The sequence below is a fragment of the Magnolia sinica genome, chromosome 1 (assembly GCF_029962835.1).
Source record: "Magnolia sinica isolate HGM2019 chromosome 1, MsV1, whole genome shotgun sequence".
Classification (NCBI taxonomy): domain Eukaryota; kingdom Viridiplantae; phylum Streptophyta; class Magnoliopsida; order Magnoliales; family Magnoliaceae; genus Magnolia; species Magnolia sinica.
In genome coordinates, this window is record NC_080573.1 from 113,089,404 (window position 1) to 113,110,022 (window position 20,619).

The 20,619-nt window shown below is 38.1% G+C and overlaps 1 protein-coding gene across 3 annotated transcripts in view; it reads right to left on the bottom strand.

Annotated features, from left to right (window-relative positions):
• Positions 1 to 20,619, bottom strand: part of LOC131254379 (phenylalanine--tRNA ligase alpha subunit, cytoplasmic) — a 51,648-nt gene that overhangs the window by 13,746 nt on the left and 17,283 nt on the right. For 2 of the 3 annotated variants that reach the window (XM_058255377.1, XM_058255369.1), the window contains exons 4-13: positions 17,169 to 17,261; positions 15,610 to 15,666; positions 14,818 to 14,873; positions 13,754 to 13,846; positions 9,509 to 9,599; positions 4,396 to 4,433; positions 4,242 to 4,280; positions 3,335 to 3,411; positions 3,161 to 3,245; positions 2,997 to 3,093 (exon numbers count right to left, since the gene is read on the bottom strand). In XM_058255377.1, the coding sequence (XP_058111360.1) occupies positions 2,997 to 3,093; positions 3,161 to 3,245; positions 3,335 to 3,411; positions 4,242 to 4,280; positions 4,396 to 4,433; positions 9,509 to 9,599; positions 13,754 to 13,846; positions 14,818 to 14,873; positions 15,610 to 15,666; positions 17,169 to 17,261 (726 nt within the window). The remainder of the gene's footprint in view (positions 1 to 2,996; positions 3,094 to 3,160; positions 3,246 to 3,334; positions 3,412 to 4,241; positions 4,281 to 4,395; positions 4,434 to 9,508; positions 9,600 to 13,753; positions 13,847 to 14,817; positions 14,874 to 15,609; positions 15,667 to 17,168; positions 17,262 to 20,619) is intronic. The other variant, XM_058255375.1, reaches the window with a different exon arrangement.

Here is a 20,619-nt window from a genome sequence, read left to right on the forward strand (position 1 = left end):
GGCTCCCCATATGTCTCATATGGAGGCCATGCTTCACATACTTAGATATTTAAAGAAAGCTCCTGGCCATGGAAATCTCGACAAGTAAAATGGACATCTTAGAGTAGAAGTGTTTTTTAATGCAAACTGAGCTAGCTCTCCTTATAAGAAGCAGTCAACCACGGGTTAGGAAATTTAACTACATGGAAATGCAAGAAGTAAAATATTGTTGCTCGGTCCAACGTAGACGCAACATGCAAACTTATTTGGCTAATGACATTAATGTGTGAGTTTGGGTTTGAGGCAGATGCTCCTATGAGATTGTATTTTGATAATCACGCATCATCTCACATTGCCAACAATCAAATCTATCATGAAAGAACCAAGAACATTGAAGTCAATTGTCACTTCATTAAGGAGAAGGTTGCTAACAAAAAAATATTCACACCATTTGTTAAGTCCCAAGTTCAAGTGGTGGGCAAGTTTGCGAAGGCTTTAAGTCGAGCTCATCTGGATAGATTCTTTATCAAGCTGCGCATCTATGATATATATGCTCTAGCTTGCGAGAGAGTATTGATGCATTATGACTATACGTGGTCCCACAGTCACTGATGTGGTCCTCATATGTTGGGCCTTTGTCATATGTTTGGGCCATAGTCTTTAGGCCCATAAATCATTGGTTTATTTTATCTTTTCGTCAGATGGGTATAATTGTAATTTTCTTGTATTGATTACACTAATAAAAGGGATGTGGGGGTGTGTAGAGCATTCCAAGCTCTCTCCACTCCTCCTTTTCCTCTCATTTTTATTCTTTTCTTCTTCTCTTTTCTCCATCATTTTCTATGGAATCTATTATTACAAGCCAAAGATGGATGATAACATGATGCTATAACCTGAAACAAATTTTTTCAAGGATGACAATTTTATTAATTGAAGCAGCAAATCCAAACGAACACAAAAACAAAAAAGAAGAAGAAAAAAAAAAGGCATTACAATGCAACCCAAGCCCACTATGACTAGAAACCTTTAAATTAAAAGCTACCGCAACCCATTTTATAACATTCAATTTCTCTCTATGGAAGACTTCCTTTGAATGGGCAAAATGTCCTGAAAGCATATGTTGTTTCTTTCCCTCCATATAGACCAAAGCCCTGACATCCTCCATGCCACTATTGAAATTTTCAAAACCTCCATCATGCCACTGCCCATAAAATCCTTTGATGGACCAAGGCATAACCCACGAGGCACCCCCCCCCCCTCAAAGTAATAAACTTTCCTACACCTCCCTTGAAAATGACAATGCATGAATAGATGGTTTACCAACTCCTTGCTTTGCCAATGCAAAGGACAAACATTGATGACCATGAAGCTCCTATTTCTCAAGTTTCCGATCGTTGACACCCTGTTCCAACCATTGTTTGAATTATCTCCGATATTATCTTTATCTTCAGCTTGGCGATACCGATAACACCGGTAGTATTAGAAGTTACAGGCATCAGCAATGTATCACCAAGTATAGCCAACATATCGATATCGCCAATATTTTCAATTATGTAAATTCCAAGTGTCGCTTGTATTGCCAATGTATTGATATCACCAATATTTTTTACTGTGTAAATTCTAGGTGACGCTTGTATCACAAGTGTATCGGCGATATTTCAATAATATTGCCAATGAGTTTGTTTATTAAAAAAATATATATATTTCAAAATTTTTTATGAGCACATTGTTGTATACAGTTTTCAATTTGTCATTGCTAATATTGATAATATCTCAATATTCTCGTTATCGCAACATGCGCGATATCAAGACCACAATGTTTCGCTTTATTTCCAATTGTCAATGATTTCTTGGAAAAATATCTTGAGTAATCGATATTCTGCAATATCGATGGATGTTTGGATGGAAGGTTGCATGGATGATTGGATGGTTAGATTGTTCCTTACAATGACACATGCTTTTAAGCACCCATTAAATGGAAACTTATTGTGTATTCATTCTTTTTTCAAATTTTTTATTCCTAAATATGCAAATATGTGTATTTTAGCATCTCCTGAAGTTTCATTAAAAATTCTACCGTTTTCCCCATGTTTTCCCGCATTTCTGATTATCAACGATATTATCGGCGATATCGATATTGTTTCTCTATTCCCCGCCAACGAAACTTGTAGCAATACCGATACTTCAAACGTTGGTTCCAACCCACTAACCATACGAATGGCACCACCTTTGAGGGAGTTCAAGAGGACCTAAGAGAGAGTATGCACTTTGCCATCTACAATAAAAATGCCCAATGGCATGGAATGAAAAGATTTCACCAAGAACTTCTCCAATTTACCTTATGACTAATACCAATCTTATACAATGGACACCACGGGTGTTGTGTACACCTTGGGTGTACACAAGTCTGTGTACTAACAACCTCCCTTCATCACATTGAATCAGCCCCCCCCCCCCCCCTCTTTCCATCACACCCCTGACGCCCTATACAAAGAACTTTTGGGCCACCACCCCTCCTGCTCCACCCTGCATTTTTTTCGCCATCTCTCTCTCTCTCTCTCTCTCTCTCTCTCTCTCTCTTAGGGCCATAAACGCATTTACGTAAAGGTAACGGTGGCAACTGTTATACGTTACAGGGTTGTGCCGTTATGGAAAAAAAAATTACCCGTAATGGTCCATTACAGGGCTGATAGAGGGTTTTTTTTTTTTTTCAATATAAAAATGGAGAGAGACCGTTACAACCCGTATTGTAAAGGTAATGGTGGTGGCTGTTACGGCCATCGTTACCGTTACAAAATGATCTCTCTCTCTCTCTCTCTCTCTCTCTCTCTCTCTCTCTCTCTCTCTCTCTCTCTCTCTCTCTCTCTCCGTGTGTGTGCGTGTTGTTTTTATTAGAATAGTCTGCCATAGTATTGGGGAAAAGGAAAAGAAACCTGCCAAAGGAGAATACAAGAAACCAATTGCTTGAACAGTTTCAGGAGAATGAACTGGAGTGGACATATCAAGGTTTAGTGTACCTGTGCAAGCAAGTAAAGCATCCTTGACGAAACTGCAGTTGTGTGGGTCCGGAGCAAGTTCTTGTCTGCCTCCTCCCTTTTCCATTCATAACCATATCTACACTAAAAGGGACTCGTCTGAGAAACTTCTAATATAGGATTAAACAGCAGAATATAAAACATACCCTCTAGACCCATGACCACCAGATTCATGAACATGCTTCACCCTCTCAACATAGTCTTCAGGCAGCTGTTTTGTAGTAGAAGGATCTGCAAATATGAGAGTCAAAATGATTAATTTCTAGCATGTGCAGAAGTAGAAAAGTACTGGGTTGAGTTGGCAGCTGAGGCGAACTGACCTTGTAGAAAGAAAGTATCATGTGAATCACGAGCAGGGTGTTGCTGCGGCTGGAACAGGGCATCAAAATTCCAAAAGCTGCAACATAAAGCATAATCAAATTAATCAAGCCCCATCCATTTCAGCAAAAGATCATGCAGACTCATGGGATGGTGGAATGGATATATTTATATCCATATGAAAATAGATAAGAAGAAGATAGGTAACTGCCATTTGATTAGTAGAAGTTGATCTTTTTTCCTCAGTTTAATGCATGGAAACCTTTTCCCTACCCATATACATCCTCTACCAATGACTAAATAATATAAAGCCTTCCTAGATGCTCAAGCCACGACCCTTGACATGGTTTACCACTCATATATGCCTCAAGCCATCCACCTAATCCCTCAGGTTTACTGCTCATATATTGTTCAGTTGTATCAAGATATTTACATACAAAAGTAATTGAAACATACAAAACATTTAATACAGTATTCTAGAACCGATGGCTTATGGGACAAAGGCCCAAAAGGATGTGGATGGAGGTAGAATGAAAAGATTTGATTGACTTATGGCCTCATGGAAGTCAAGGGCCTTGATCAAGTGGAATGGCAGAACAGGATTTATGTACCCATCCCCAACTAATTGGGAAACGGCTTAGAGGATGCCATGATGGTGATGGTGATGATGATGATGATGATGATGCTGAGGATGAAAGTGCTTGAATTATTTTAATAATAAAATAGCAAAATATTTCCCCTGAGATTTGTGGGTCAATTGAGCCTGGCACCAAGACTGTTATCCATACCGAACATGTATACCTTGCAAAGTTGTGCCCATCCCTGTATCCTTACTCAAGTAACATAGGCTGCAATGGCACCACACTAAAGTTTGGCAACAAAACTTGAAGTGTAGGATAAGATGGAAACCTGCTTTCGACAAAGTTATTTGTTGGCATCTCCTCAAAACTGCATCGGAGACAATGCAGGGCATTCAGGAACATCTAGCAATTTCAATAACAATATTCTCCAAGATAATACATATAAACAGTTAAACGACTAGACAGAGTTAGCAGAGCCTTACCCCATTTGAAGGAAGATTTTTCGGAATTGTTCCCGCACCTGAAATGAGAAGAGTTTATAAGCACCCATGATATCAAGAATTGCAACTGCACGGAGATGAAATATATTGATTCTCTCTTCTTCTTCTTTTTTCTGTTTTCTGGATGAGGACAGTTAGGGCCTCTTTATTAACTCCACAAAATATTACTTAATGCGGAATTGAGAAAATGCTCTCTATTAAGTGTTGTTTGTTAACGTTGAATTCGGAAAGCGCTATGTGATTTTTCGGTGACATGGGTCTGGCTTAATGGTGAAATACGGAATGCGCTCCATGATTTTTTCCATTAAAAAAAAAAATTTTGCTTCCAAAATTACCCATCCTCAAGTTAATATGGAGATCTTTTTTCTTTAGAATAGTTTGTGTAATACATAACCCAATTTTTAACATGTTAAACTTCTTTAGGCCTCACAATGATTTATGTGTTAGATCCACACCGTCCATCAACTTTTTCAGATCATTCTAGAGCATGAGCCCAAAAATGAGGCACATGTAAAACTCAAGTGGACCACACCATAGAAACCAACGGAAATTGAATAACTATTGTTGAAACTGTCCTATAATCTAATGTGACGTTTATTTCCCATGTAACCTCTTCATAAGGTCACATGTACCTGGATGAAAAAGGAAAAAAAAAACAAATATCAGCTAGATCAGGGCTTCTATGGCCCTAAGAATTTTTCAACGATAGATGCCAAATTTCACTATTTCCTGCAGTGTGGCCCACTTTAGCTTATGCCCCCAAATGATATGAAAAAATGGATGGGCGGTGTGGATAAAAAATAAACATCATGGTAGGCCCCACAGATCCACTAACATGGCTGCCCTTCTCCACAGGCATCGCTGGATCGCATGCGGGCGGATTTCATGCTAAAGCCTTTCCCAGGAGGTTCCTGTGCTGGGATCTAAGGTGGGGTCCACCGTGATGTTTATGAGAAATCCAACCCGCCCATCCATTTTTTGAGCTTATTTCATGACATGCTACCAAAAATGAGGATCCAAAACTCAAGTGGGCCATATGGGATAAAACTGTGGAAAGGAATGCCTCCCATTGAAACCTTCTTAGGCTCCACTTTGATGTTTATATGCCATCCAACCCATTTATAAGGTCATTTTCACTTAGATGAAGTGAAAACACCAAAAACTTAGACCGATGCAAAACTTTTGTGGCCATATAACTATTTCAATGGTGGTCACTAAATCCCTACTATTTCCTCTCGTGTGGCCCATTTGAGTTTTGGATCCACCTTATTTTTTATCGCATATCCTAAAATGAGCTCTTAAAATGGATGGACGGGTTGGATTTTTCACAAACATCGAGGGGGCCCCACCCAAAATCCATGGGCAGAAACTTCCTCCTAAAGGCTTCTGCATGAAATCCGCATCCCATGCAGATTGTACACTGACGTTGCCAACGGTGAGGATGGATTGAACAATGCTCTTTGTGCCCCCATCATAATGTGTTTTATCTGCACCGATAGATCCAAATCTCATGTGGACCACACCACAAGAAAACAGAGGTGTTCGAACGCACACCATTAAAAACTTCCTAGGCCCATTGTAATATTTATTTACCATCTAACTTGTTGATTAGGTCACGCAACCATGGATGAAGGGAAAACACAAATATTAGGTTCATCCAGAACCATTTGTCCCCACAAAGCTTTTAATAGTGGGCATTCAATCACCACTATTTCCTATGATCCGGTCCACATGAAATTTGGATATTCCACATTTCTTGGATCATTCCTTAAAATGATCTAAAAAAATAGATGGATGGCATGGATGAAACATGTACGTTGTGGTGGGGCCACACAACACTGTTCAATAGCCACCTCAATGTGGCAAGTCAGCAAGCAATCCCCATCCAAATCTACTACGTTGTTGGGACGAGATTTCCTGCGAAAGCCTTTTGCAAGTTCCTGCGCTGGAAACGTAGGTAGGGCCCACCTTGATGTTTGTGAGAAATCCACCCCGCCCATCCATTTTGTGAGTTTATTTTAGGACATGGGACTGAAAGTGAGCTCGATTCAATACCCAAGTGGAACGAAAAAGTGAGGATTGAACGTCCACATTTGAAATATTTGTGGGGCCACAGAAGTTTTTAGTCAGAGTAATATTTGTGTTCCGAGTTTATCCCAGTAGGAATGACGTTATGAACAGTATGGATGGCATTTAAACATCACTGTCGATCCCATGCACGTTTCAACAGTAGGAATTTCCCTACCCACCTTTTCCTTTAGTGCGGCCCACTTGAGTCTTGGAACCTACTCACTTTTGGTCTCAAGTCCTAAAATGATCTCACAAAATCGATTGACAGATTAGATTTCTCATAAACATCATGGTGGGCCCCACCTTTTTCCAAGCGCAGGAACTTCCTGCAAAAGGCTTTCCAGGAAATCTACGTCTGCACAGTGCAAGGAGGCAATCCAAGACTGGATCCACCTACTAAAGATGTACGATCATGTCATGGGCTCTGTGGGGCCATTATGATCTATATATTTTATCCACACCGTTCGTATATTTTGAAAGATCATTTTAGGGCATAATACCAAAAATGGAACAGATCTAAGGTCCAAGTGAATCACACCACATGAAGTAATGGGGATTTTAAGCCTCCTGTTGAAATTTTCTGGAGGCCACAGAAGTTTTAGATCAAGATGATATTTATTTAGATCCATATATATTTTAAGCTCTATGTGACCTTATAAACAGGTTCGATGGAAAATAAACATCATTGATTTTTTATCTGTTTTTTTATGAATAATGGTATGTTAATTTCTATTAAGTACTTTAGTTTATTTGAATTAAATAGAATGATTTTATTTTTATTTGATAAAAAATAATTTCTTTATAATGTAAAACATTTCCAAACAGGAGATAGGGGCAAATGTGTCAAATTAACATATTTCAGACATTTTAGATGTTTCTTAACAAACAGGATGTTTCAAATTCAATACTTAATTTTTAGACTTCAGCCATAATTACCAAACAAGTTTTTTTTACTTCAAATTTCAGATTCAGGCTTCAGAATTCAGATTTAACAAACAGGGCCTTAGATGGATGCTTCCTCCAGTAGGATGACTGAAGCTCGACGTTGATGGGTCTCAATGGGGAACCTTGCTGAATTTGCATTGGAGTCATCGGAATCTAATGGCATGATTAAGATTGCTTTCTCCAGTCCTTGGGGAAGCTCAACTACAACCTGACGGAATTATAAGCAATTAAGACTAGTTATCCTTGGCTAAGTCGCACTTTGGATCCTTGGATTGGCTAATTATAGAGAGTGATTTCAAGTGCGCTCTTTCTTAGCGGAGAACTTGGAAGCATGCGTGAAAATAAGGGACTGATGTCAAATTTTCCTATTTCTCTTAGCTTATTGCCCCTAAGGCCAACTCATGAGCTAATGTTTTGGCTAAGGGTGGCGTATCCACTGTTTTAAATATCGACGATATCGGCCCATATATCCCACGATATATCTTGTATCCCACCAGTGTGATACGAAACGGACAAGTAGTGCGATATATCCCACATGTTCGATCTAGTGAGCATTTTCGAATTTCGATGCTCTTATTTTTTGTAAATCATGTTAAATTAGAGTCAGATTGTTACAAATTCATGATTTTTCATGTTCTGCATGAAAAATCATGGATTGGGAGCTTCGATTTTGAGTTGTGAAAAATTGAAAAAAAAAAAATCAAAATTTCCCAATTCTCACAAATCGTTTGCAATCTCTGTGTTCAAACATCACATCAAACATGTCTGTAACCTAATCTAGTGATTCTTCTTTTGCTTTTGAATGTATTGTTTGTGTTTCCACTCGTCTTCGTACATTTATAAATTATATGAATAGACATTGAATAGACTTGCATTAATTCAGTTAGATAACACAGATTAGGATCCCATACAAAGAAAACCTATTATGTGTACTTGTTTTTTGTAATGTTTTGATTTATAAGTGTGTATTGATGTCTTTTTTAATAATCACCAAAGTTTCATCGAAAAATTCAACCAATTTCCCAATGTTTCCCCATGTTTCCAACAACAACGATACATTACACGATACAACCAATATATCCCATGCGATAACCGATACGTATCCGTATCCTAAGAATGCAACGCATAACGCGATACCAATATTTTGAACACTGGGCGTATCTAAGCAATCTTTGTATGTATCTTGTTACACATCTAGAGCCACTGTTTTCCACTTTTCCTCTATTATTAAATTGTCATTGCTTATTCAAAAAGTTGGTATGGTTAGATGCAGATTGATAGTTTGCTAAGGCTAAGCTACACGAGGGAAACCAGAAATGAAGATGCCACCCAACTTGGGAAATCAAATCCAAGACTGTGGCTCTACATAGATCTAAGCAATAAAATGAATAGAGATACTAAAAGGTACTTTCATCTCAATCTATCATCTCTTCAAAGAGTTCAAATAGGACAACATCTAATTGATGAGTGCATACATGATATATCCCAGCTTTTTTTTAATCAATCAAGCATTCATTTCTCTAGATAGACCAAAGAAAATGAAGAAGCAAAATAGGTACTTGTGACAGGGCAATGCACCATCAACCAGTTACACTGCTCCCAAATTTGATCAGACAACCAAGTTTTGAAACTTCCATAGGGCAACAGTTTCTTCCCCTTACATGCATAGAGATAAGCCTTCCTCTTGAGTAGAGGTAAGCCGTTGGCCAATGTAAGTGAATTTAGCTGCAAATGGAGTCCCATAGTGGTCACCTATCATTTTCATAAATAAGAAACATGTTGTAATTGTTCTCCTGAGAAATAATGCAAAAGTCTGTGCCATTTACTATCAATCTGAAGTTGAGTTTTCAGGTTCTAAAATTAGTTGTATCATGTATGATAACATTATGTAACAAAATGCTCAATGTTGCTGCTTGTGACAAAAGAGGGCATTAGTTGCTGTGATGGAGCGCTTCTTTACTAAATGAGTTCAGCCAAGAGTTTCTACAGTAAATGTTGCTCAGATATTTCAATGACTAGAAGCTTACTGGACATCACATGATAAATATAAAAGAAATAGGGCAAACAGCGAAGTTCATGCCTTGAGTAAAGGATGGAGATGGCCTGCTTCCAAGGTCGCGCCTCGAGCATTGTAGTTATAGTCTTTAAATTCTAGACCCTTCCAATCACCCCTTAAAACCACATGCAACCAAACAATAACTGTCACTATAATAGGCCACAGACATGCATTTATTTTACATAATTTTGCAACCAAATATATATAAATATATATATATATATATATATATAGAGAGAGAGAGAGAGAGAGAGAGAGAGAGAGAGTCATGCTCCCCTGCGCACCTACGCACGTGCGCACCTTTGCACACGTGTCATGGGTGTCTAATCTGAACGGTCCATGTGAAGCGGAATCCCGTGAAACCTTATGTAACAAATTTTCACCCTGATCTAAAATTCTGGTGGGCCATAGCAAAGAGAAATGCAAATCAAGGGAGGAAACTGTTTTCATTTTTCATGGCCCATCAAAGTTTTAGATCAAAGTAAAACTTGGTCCCAGGGCGTTTCACGAGGTGCTGCTTCACATGAACGGTTCAGATTTTGGATCCACATCACGTATGATGGGTTCTCAAAAAAGTTCGTATGTAGTACGTACGAACTGGTTCGCAGGTGAGCGTTTCCGTGTGTGTGTGTGTGTGTGTGTGTGTGTGTATATATATATATATATAAGAGGAAAACTGAACAAAGTGGTTCCGCAGATGTCTGTTTATGAGTCTTTTGTATTTTTAGATACAAGAATATTTGCATACATGAATATATGTATTCCATAAAAATAAATAAATTTAAATATTTAGTGTCTATATTGTCTATATCATAGTTTGCCTACCGTGTAGGTTGACCCGGGACTTGGGCAAGTCTACTCAACCTTGTCACCAAATGGGTGACCAGATCAAGTTACACTCAATTTGCATCTAACCACAGTGTGAGTAGCCCAAGTAAGCCAAGTCTTAAATGATTCCTTTCAACCTGCTCGACTCAGCTAGACAAGCAAAAGAGATGAAGGAGATGCCAGTTGGTTATTTCCAAGGGGAGTTATTTAAACCACAGGCACTTAAAATATTAACCCAAATTAAACTGACAAATGTCGCTAAGTTACAATTTAAAAATCAGATTGGTTGAAGAATCCTTACCTCTCGTTAATGGACACTTTTTTAAATAAGACCATTGGATATTTTCATTTTTAACTGTCCAATTAATGTCCAGAAATCTAATTAGTATATAACCAAATAAGAGTAATTTTTGGGTCACAATACATCTAAACTGGTACCCATCATTTGGGCAGTTTCACCTGGATCACTTTTATGCCACCACGTGTGCAATTTCTCAAAAATTTAACTGCCTGTGTATCATCCATCACACTCTTGAGTATCGCCATATTTCTCTATAACCAATTTCTGACTTTTGCTAATCTTATGGGCGTTACAGCCCTGCCCAAGTACATGCTAGTGCATGATCCAATCTGGTAAACATGAGCAAGATTGACGCAGGGATGAACGTGATGAGGATAACTACTCCGAATCTACGGAGCTTCTTTGGACTCCTCACAGAGACTTCTCGAATCCCCGAGGAAAGAAAGCAGAAAATAGAAATAAATTCTAAGAAATTCGAAATTGATTAATTGATGAATAAAAACGAGTTCACAACCCTTTAAATAGGGGAACCAAGCAATGGGAAAGAAATCAGAATCAAACTACAACTCAAACTCCTAGAATCCGCGACTTATTATAAATAGTAAACTTACTATTTATAGACGGTCGTGATGTCTACTAGTGCGCAAGGTTTTCGGCCAAAAATTAAGTGTCCTATTTGGCTTCACCAAACCGGTCTCCTAATTATTCTAAGCTCTTTTCACGTTGGGCGCAACTCCTAAAGCCCGACGGATGAAGAGTTATAATCAAACTAAAACTTACTATTTATAGTAAAAATGAAATTAAAACAGGGAAACGACCGTCGATCCAGGGGTTTTTCGCAATTCCGGGCTGCGCAACCCAGCGTAGCTGGGTTGGTTGGCTTCAGTAGCTCGTTCTACCCCAAAATCATATATTTTACGTCAAATAACTCATTCCGGATTGCAAGATACGCTCGATTTAAGGTTCGACGGTCTGGATCACTTCTGTCGTCGACCGGGCCTTTTCTGATCCATCTTGGCCATGTAATTGTCCGCGACCCGCTCTACATCAAAGATCCAAGCAGTTCATCAGGTGGACCACCGCGTGTAAATATTTTGTGCCAAAAATCAAGCGTGCCCACTCATCAGATTGGTGACAGTGTTTGGAACAAATTTATAACACAAGCTTTTCTCTAGCCATTTATTTGTTTTTACACTCTAGTCCATTGGATTAGTAAAACTACAAAATTTTAGGGCTAGAGAATCTAGACACCGGTCACCCACTTGATGAAGTGATCGGATATTGCACATGTATGCCACAATACCACCAGCAGTGGCGTGTACATGAACAGGGTTGTACACACCTGGGCATCAGAAAAGGCTCCAATTTCCCGCACCTTTTTGACTTCTGGAAGGAGGTTTTCTAGGGCATTCATGTGAACATGCCACGACATGCGCCACTATGGCATATGGGAACAAAATCCAAGCTGTATATAAGATCAATCTAACCATGTAAATGATCTGTTCCAAACATAAGCTGTAATCTGTGTAGCTGACAATCCTAGAAATCATCAAACACTCTAGTTCTAGCCATCCATTTAATTCGTAAATTGTGGCCAGCTGAAAAGTCAACTGGCATGAATTTTTAGCCAAGGCATCTTCATAGCGGGTCCAACCTAATGTTAGGCTTGGATCTTTTATCCGTCTGCCATGATAGTGCATGTGGTGGCAGGGCTCATTTTTCAGATTTTTTGAATGCTTTTGTTTTATTTGTAAATTTATGGTAAAACACATAATTAAAAATTAAATTTCTTGATCAGTCTGGTTGACCTGCCAAGTCCGGGTTGGCAAACTATGGTCTATGTAGCCGCATACATATCAATTTACACAAGAATCAGAGCCAAACAAATCAAAATTGAGGGAGCTCAAGATCAAGAAAGTTCAGGTTCCCAACGTTCAAAACCAATCTGGAAAACAACTGGTTAACAAGGAATAACATGGAAAATGGAAGGGAAGCAGGGTAGGATGGAATAACTGTTTTACGACACGTACAGAATGCGCTGGATCAGACTTCAGCATGCACAGGATTCACACATTTAGATCCATAAGGCCTTCAAGATGCACACATGGATGGATCTAAAAAAAAGTCCGTGTAACTTTTGCAGCAAGGTTAGTGTTCCATAATTCCGCTAGAACACCAGGGGCAGTGTTCCTTGGTGCCAGAATGGAAGTGATGGGATGACAATGTCCTTGAGAGCCTTTGAAAATTGTCCTCTGGAGCTCTAAGAAAGTAGCTGGAGTATAGATTCAATCTTCTTCCAGGATAGAGGATTCCTCTTTATCTTTTCACTGTCATAATTCGTTTTGTTTTTCACCAAGTTATCATTACCTTTAACAAAAATAAAAAATAAAAAAAATGCAGCAAGGTGGAGGACAAGGAATATAAATGTGGTAATTTGGGACACAAATTGATGCCATTGTGCAGTCAGCATGATACTGATGCTAACTCTTGTTGAGATTCATTTGAAGGGGTTAAAATAAGACAACAGGTCACAAATCACATGGTCAAACAGGATCGAGTTAAATGGGGCCGTTGTATTTTAGTTGGGCAGCGCCTACTGTGGGTTGTAAAGGTATTGAAAGGGGGGTTTAGGCTGGCATCAGATGCACAAATTGAATTGCAAAAATTCAGTTTAACCAAGAGGAAATAGCAAAGATGCTTCCAAGTATTAGTTACAAGGAAGCCTTCAAATAGCAGTTGTTTCTTTCATCCCAACTTTAATTACACTCTGGAGTAGATACCCTCAATAGGAATGGCAGGGAGGAAATTACAATTTGGTAATTCTGCACTTTAATCTAGTAATTTCAATTCAATTTGACAGTTGCATCAAAACACAGCATTAGCCAACAAGTGGTCACTATTTTATTTTATTTTTTGAAAAATTGGATAGCAAGTAGTGAATTCATGGGTTACCTTTCAGGGGGATATCTTAACAAAATATTAGAGTTGATGAATGGATCATATTAGTAGCCTTAAGCTATATTTTGGATTATACATGTCACAGCAAAAGACAGCATCTGTTATTGTTTTGAAGTTCAGATAGAAAATAAAAAGCACAGCCCTTTAAAAAAAAAAAAAAGAAAAAAAAAAGGGAGGCATACTTCTGCAAATGTTCTCGAGTTAAGTCAGTGACGGCCTTCACCCTTTTCGGAGCAAAATTAGGACCTTTCCTTAGTGAATAGCCCTTCCATGTCCTGCACAATTCAGCAAGAAAAAAAAAACTCAAAAATATAAACAATACTAGATTCAACAACATTATTTTGCCAGTACATATATCATGCTCAGCTCCAGTACTAACAAAAAGGCACTTCTGATGAAGAAAGCATACTAAAGACCTGTGTTCGAAATATCGGTATCACGTTACGTATCGCATCCTTGGGATACGGATACGTATCGGTTATCGCATGGGATATATCGGTTGTATCACGTAATGTATTGCTGTTGTTGGAAACATGGGGAAACATTGGAAATTGGTCAAATTTTTCAATGAAATTTCGGTGATTATTAAAAAATACATCAATACAGACCTATAAATCAAAACATTACAAAAAACAAGTGCACATAATAGGTATTCTTTATATGGGGTCCTAATCTATGCGTTGTCTAACTGAATTGATGCAAGTATATTCATATAATTTATAAATGTAAGAAGATGTGTGGAAATACAAGTAATATATTCAAAAGAAAAAGAAGAATCAGTAAATCAGGTTACATACATGTTTGATTTTATGTTTGGACACAGAATGCAACCGATTTGTGAGAAATTGGGAAATTTTTAATTTTTTCAATTTTCCGCAACTTGATCATTCTCCTCCAAATCTCATAATCGAAGCTCTCAATCCATGATTCTTCATGCAAAACATGAAAAAACATGGATTTGTAACAATTTGACACTGATTTAACATGATTTACAGAAGAAAAAAAAAGGATTGAAAATAAAAAATGCTCACCAAATCAAACATGTGGGATATATCTCACTATTTGTGCGTTTCGTATTGCACAGGTGGGATACAAGAAATATCATGGGATATATCAGCCGATATCGTCGATATTTAAAACACTGGTAAAGACTTGTTTACTGATCAACTCAGTGTTATCACAAAGATGGATTACCAGAATGTAAAAAGTAAGTATGAACAAGCTAAGTGCATGAAATGGGGCTTACTGCAAAGCAATCAGCTTTCTTCTTTTCAGCTCATCGATATCTTTTGCATCAATTACCTGCATGAATAATGCAGTGTTAACGAAATGCTTTAACTTAAAAAGAAGAAGGAAAGAGGAACATTTTCCACTTGTTTTGGTGTAGTCGTATACCCAACAAGGTTCACCACGTATCAAAAGATACAGACCAGTTGCTTCTAAGCAGGGTGGAGCACAATAAGAGAGTGTAGCCACTTCCACTATGAAGCAAAAGAGAATGTTGTCCTATAACTCAGGAACCAACAAAGATTTCACTTTCAAGGTCCAGTTTACCTATTGGCATCTAATGCTAGATCTGAGTAGCTAAAAATTATTGCTAATCAAAATTAGGCTTCAACAAAATTTCATATTAGAAAAATTAAATAAAAAAGAGAAGTGGGAAGAAAATGGATTCCTCGGTCTAGAATTGAAGGATGCTTTGCTTACTCATATAGATTGTATAGAAGCCAGCATATGATAAGCTCAGCATATATAATATCTTAGCACAACCCACAAGCATAAACTCCTCTCCCATGTAATATGATATTGTCCTTTCATCATGATAAGCATTTTCATTTGCATTCCAAGCACTACTCACAATGTTTTTTGATACAGTTATGCTAGCTGAGGGCTAGTTCTGGCACTAGATGCACCATCAGTCCTTATAGGTAATGTTGATCAGAATGTACAGGTACCACCATTCTAGGAGGTTCACATGCTAGATAGATGATATCGATGTCCTATCTACAATAGAGAAAATGCATTAGCATATGTGCACCTCTCCATCTTGTATTTGTTTAAGCAAATCCTTGACTCGATCCTCCACATGTTGAACCTACAGAAGTAAAAAACGTGAGGACTAAAGCAAAGAATATTTCATCATTGATATTTATCGTGAAACAAATAATCCAGCCCACACCTCTTCACTCACTCACACATCCGAACAAAGTCTATTCATATAATTTATAAACGTAAGAAGACATGTATGGAAACACAAGCAAAACATTCAAAAGCAAAAGAAGAATCACTAGATCAGGTTACAAGTTTAATTTTGTGTTTGTATATAAAGATTGCAACTGATTTGTAAGAAATTGAGAAATTTTGATTTTTCTCAAATTTCCGCAACTTGACCCATCTCCCCCAAATCTCAAAATCGAAGTTCCAAATCCATGATTTTTCATGGAAAACATGAAGAATCATATATCTGGAACCATTTGACACTGGTTTAACATGATTTACAACAAAAACATAGATCAAAAATTGAAAATACTCATTGGATCGAATAGGTGGGATATATCGGCACTATTTGTGCATTTTGTATCGCACAGGTGGGATACAATATATATCGTCGGTTATATCGACTGATATCGTTGATATTTAAAACACTGATTCCCACATGGTAACTTGGTAACACCATGCAAGAAACAGTTTCGTCTAGGGTATCTGTTAAATTGAATCTTCATGTCATTGACAACACATGGTTTTGAAAGTATGCATTGTTCATATTTTATTTTTCTATCAAACATATTTTTTCTTTTCTTTTTACTAATAAATGAGAGCAGATTAACTATGGACATAAGTACTTGATTGATAAATAAGTCATAGATATACAAAATTATCATTTAAAAAGTAATTTAAATATATATTATAAGTATCATATCTAAATGGACGTTCCAAAAAAGTACCATATTTAAATAGTTATGGAAGAAGTAACAACTGCACATGGATGATCAGTGCAATTTCTTTATGACAACACACACACACATACATACATAGATATATCGTCGATGGAGATCTCTTGAAACTCACATACTAATATATATATATATATATATCTAACAGTCACAAAGAAGAAAGAAGCTCAAAATTGGTCGCAACACAAGTTTTCAAAATATGCAGCACTCTTAAAACACCTACATGAATCAAAGATTAGAAATGATGACCGAAAGAGTAAAAGGGAGACTTGACGTACCAGCACACACAGAGTCACAGACAAATCTTTAAGGCAATTTTCAGAGCTTTACAGTGTTAAGATGATTAGACTACGCAAAAACTTGTTACATGCTCCCCAGTTTCAAACAATTACCAAACTTCATAGAAGTGACATCCAAAGCAATTCTTATTTTCTAAAAACTAATAAACTTGTTATGATAAGCTTTGGATGGATGAAAATAAACAAGAGTCGTGGATAGCCCAATAAAGGTCTAGCTACTCCTTTTGCCAGACGGTCAGCAATACCATTACCCACATGGAGTACAAGGCAAGCTTCTATCTACCAGATTCCAAATAAAAACAGAAAATAGAAGGCATAACAAAATCATTCATTTGAAATTGTACCTTTCTAGACACTAGCCCCTTTCCCATCTCCACCCATTTATTCTTTATCGCCTGGGAGCAACCAATTTTGAAAACTGTGGGATCAACCTTTTTCTGCATCGAAAATGACACAAGTCAAACAACTTCATGCATAGCAATGAGGATGATTTAATTATTAAAAGCAAGAAGAATCTGTCCTCAGACGTTCAACAACATATGATACACATATGAACAGAAGTACAAGTACAATGCCCAAGCTTTAAAAGCAGAGATTTATATGAACAAAAGCACAAGTGGAATGCCCAAGCTTTAAAAGCAGAGATATATTTCAATTATCAAGAAAGACCATCTAAAACCTAGGGAAGCAATATACCTGGTTGAGCCAGATTCAAGCCAGACCATGATCAGCCTGTTTATTAATCAGGTCTCACCCTGTTTAGTTGCTAGCTCATAAAACCCAGGTCCAGTCCCGACCAGTTTATTAGATGGTTCGTGAAATTCAGGCCCAGTCCTGTCCCCTTTCGGTCATAAATGGTCCAGGACCAGGCTGATACTGGACCTCAACAGAAAATGTTCTCAAACCTTGGTCTGGGACCTATTGTGTTATTAACGGGGCTTGAAATTAGTCCTGTCCCACCCATGGGTCTAAAGTTCTTCCCCAAGCCTGGTTTGTGGGCGTTGGTCTGAAGCCTGGTGAGCCAGCCATCCCAAGGTAGGACTCAGCTGCACCACAACCTGACCTCCTCCAAATGGGTCTCCTGCTCCCACCCAATTCTCCCCCACCACTGGCAGAAAGAGCCTAATTCCTTCACCTTTCTCTTCCAATGCCATTTCCCCCCTCACCTTTCTTTTTTTGGACATGTTCCCAACTTAGTTGGCGGAATTTATGACCTCTTCCAGAGGAAATTGCCTTTGTAACTTCCTAAATGTGGTTTGCAAGCATGACCTGGGATCTTGAATAGTTGAAACCCTTAACCCCTCTCTTCTACAACCAGATATTGATAGCTTCTAGGGAACGTCTCAGCAGAGCCTTGCATACTTTCCACCACAACCAGTCGGACAATTTGTCGTGCATCGCTTTCAAGTTGCGCCATAGTGCACCCTTGCTCCCTTTGTACCACAACTGGCTTTACAGCAGCCTGTCACTTCCAGAGAAACACCCTAGCTTGGTCAAGATTCGAAACTTAATTCTCATGATTACTTTGCAGTATTTTGATGAGCAGCAGCCCACCTGATATCGACCCTCTTGTAGCGGGCCGAGGACCGGCAGGTGCAATTAATACCAGCAAAATTGCCACATCATCTTAATATATGCACGGATATCTTATTTTCTATATTTAAAACATTCACCTACAACCCATTGCAAGTTAACTTGCTATGTATACCAGCCCTTGACCATTGGGTGAGATTCCTACAAGAAAAGCATTAGAGAAGTCTAATCGACAGTTAGGGTTTGATATGTGTGACAAATTACCACGTAATGGGTTGGTGTGTCAAGAACAGTGCAGTGACCAGTGATTACTATAGAGCACATTGCCATAATTTCAAATAGTTTTGTCAGGTCAACAAACCAAGGCCATAAGGCAAACTCAATGATGTGCATGCCAAACACTGAAGTTAAGCCCAGGCTCCAACAAGTCAAAATGATAGTTACAAAAAATCATGAACCCTTATCTAAATAGGTGAAAAACAAATTGCCACTCAATTTTGGCAAAATGTGAAACAGAAGAAGTTGAAACATGTTTTGGACATATATCGACATTGTGAGGCCAATGATGTAGCCAATACGTAAGGGCTTGATTGGGAGCATGTCAATGAAGGTAAATGGAAAATGGAATTGGAGGTAAATGAATTGAGAGTAAATGGCTTACTCAGTTGTGTGTGGATGGAAGTAAATGAAATGCATTTTAAATCCAAATATTCTGTTTGGATGGGAGTAAATGGGAGGAATTGGAATGCATTGGAATTTTTCAATATATTCACATGAATGTATATAATTAATCCAAATCAGCTTTAATATTTCAAATCAGTGTACACATGTGATATTTAATAGAATGATATAATAAGGCCATTGAAATAATATAATTTAGCCAAAAAAGAGGAAATTTTGAGCCTCGGGTGGGCCACAACCGTAAGGATCACAAACAAGTAACTTGCTAACATTTTTTAACTGTCCATTTTGACGGTCAACCTTTGGATTGTTTGAATCATTTTATTGGTGTGATTTTAGTGATGTAGCCGATAATAAGACTGTTTTGGAGTATCATTAGCATGCCACAGGTACGATGGACATGTACGTAGCGGCACTTTTCTTTACTTCTGCGACTCTCCAAGGAACTCAAAAAGGCATTTCACCCCCATTTACTTCCAAATCCTCTCTCGTGGAGAGGATTTCATTTGCTAGCCCATTTACTACCATTTCATTTCCATGCATTTACTCCCATCCAAACACACTTCAAATGTCCTTTACCTCCATTTACTCCCAATTCCCCCCATTTACCTCCATTTACTCTCATCCAAACGGCCCCCAGGTGAAGTCTGCCAGATATCAGTATCAGGCCACATAAGGGCTCCCTAACTATCCGTATGATATAGGACGATATAGCCCCATATAGTTTGTATCAGGCCCCCATATTGCGCATCAGGGGGAGTTGACAAGGATATGCAATGTGGTCAACAAGACCACATTGGCATAGGATCAGTGTTTAAGTTGTCAGCGAACTTATCGAATTATCGCCTATAATTTCATTGTCACCGGCTCAACAAAACCCGAAACCACAAATATCATTTCTCTTCTAGATATCAACGAGATTTCGCCGATATTTTTAAAATTTTGACATTTTCGTTGATTTTCGATGATAAAATCAAGTGATGGCCCAGCATATAAACTGCAAAATTAAAAAAATAAAAGAAAAAAGAAAATACCTTTTTTTCTTTCTTTCAAATCTGTTTGAAAAAATCTTTTTCAGCACCTTGCAAGGAGTTTCGGCACATCATTTGGTCTAATAACTTTAAAAAATCTTCAATTTCAGGGATTTCAAAGATTTCAATGACTGGATAGTAATCTTCTTGGAATTTTTCATTGAAAATTCCTCTTACCTTATTGGAAAGAATAGCTGATTTTTGTGTTTACCTGGTGAAGATGCATCCAAACATCCTTTTAGGGTTTGAAAAATAGTCGAGGTTCGTTCCCACTTTCCCCTTTTGTTTACGACTTCCGGCATGCAAAACGTGCAATGTATCATGCGTGTGACTATGTGGGCCCAACTCAATGTACACATTGTATATCCAGGCCATCCATTTGTTTTGCCATGTCACTTAATGGCATGGGCCAAAAAAAGAAGTAGATCCAGATCTCAGGTGGACCACACCATAAGAAACACTGGTCACTAAGCACCCACTGTTAAAAACTTCTTAGGGTCCATTGTCATGTTTATTTGCCATATAAGTTGTTCATAAGGTCACATAGACC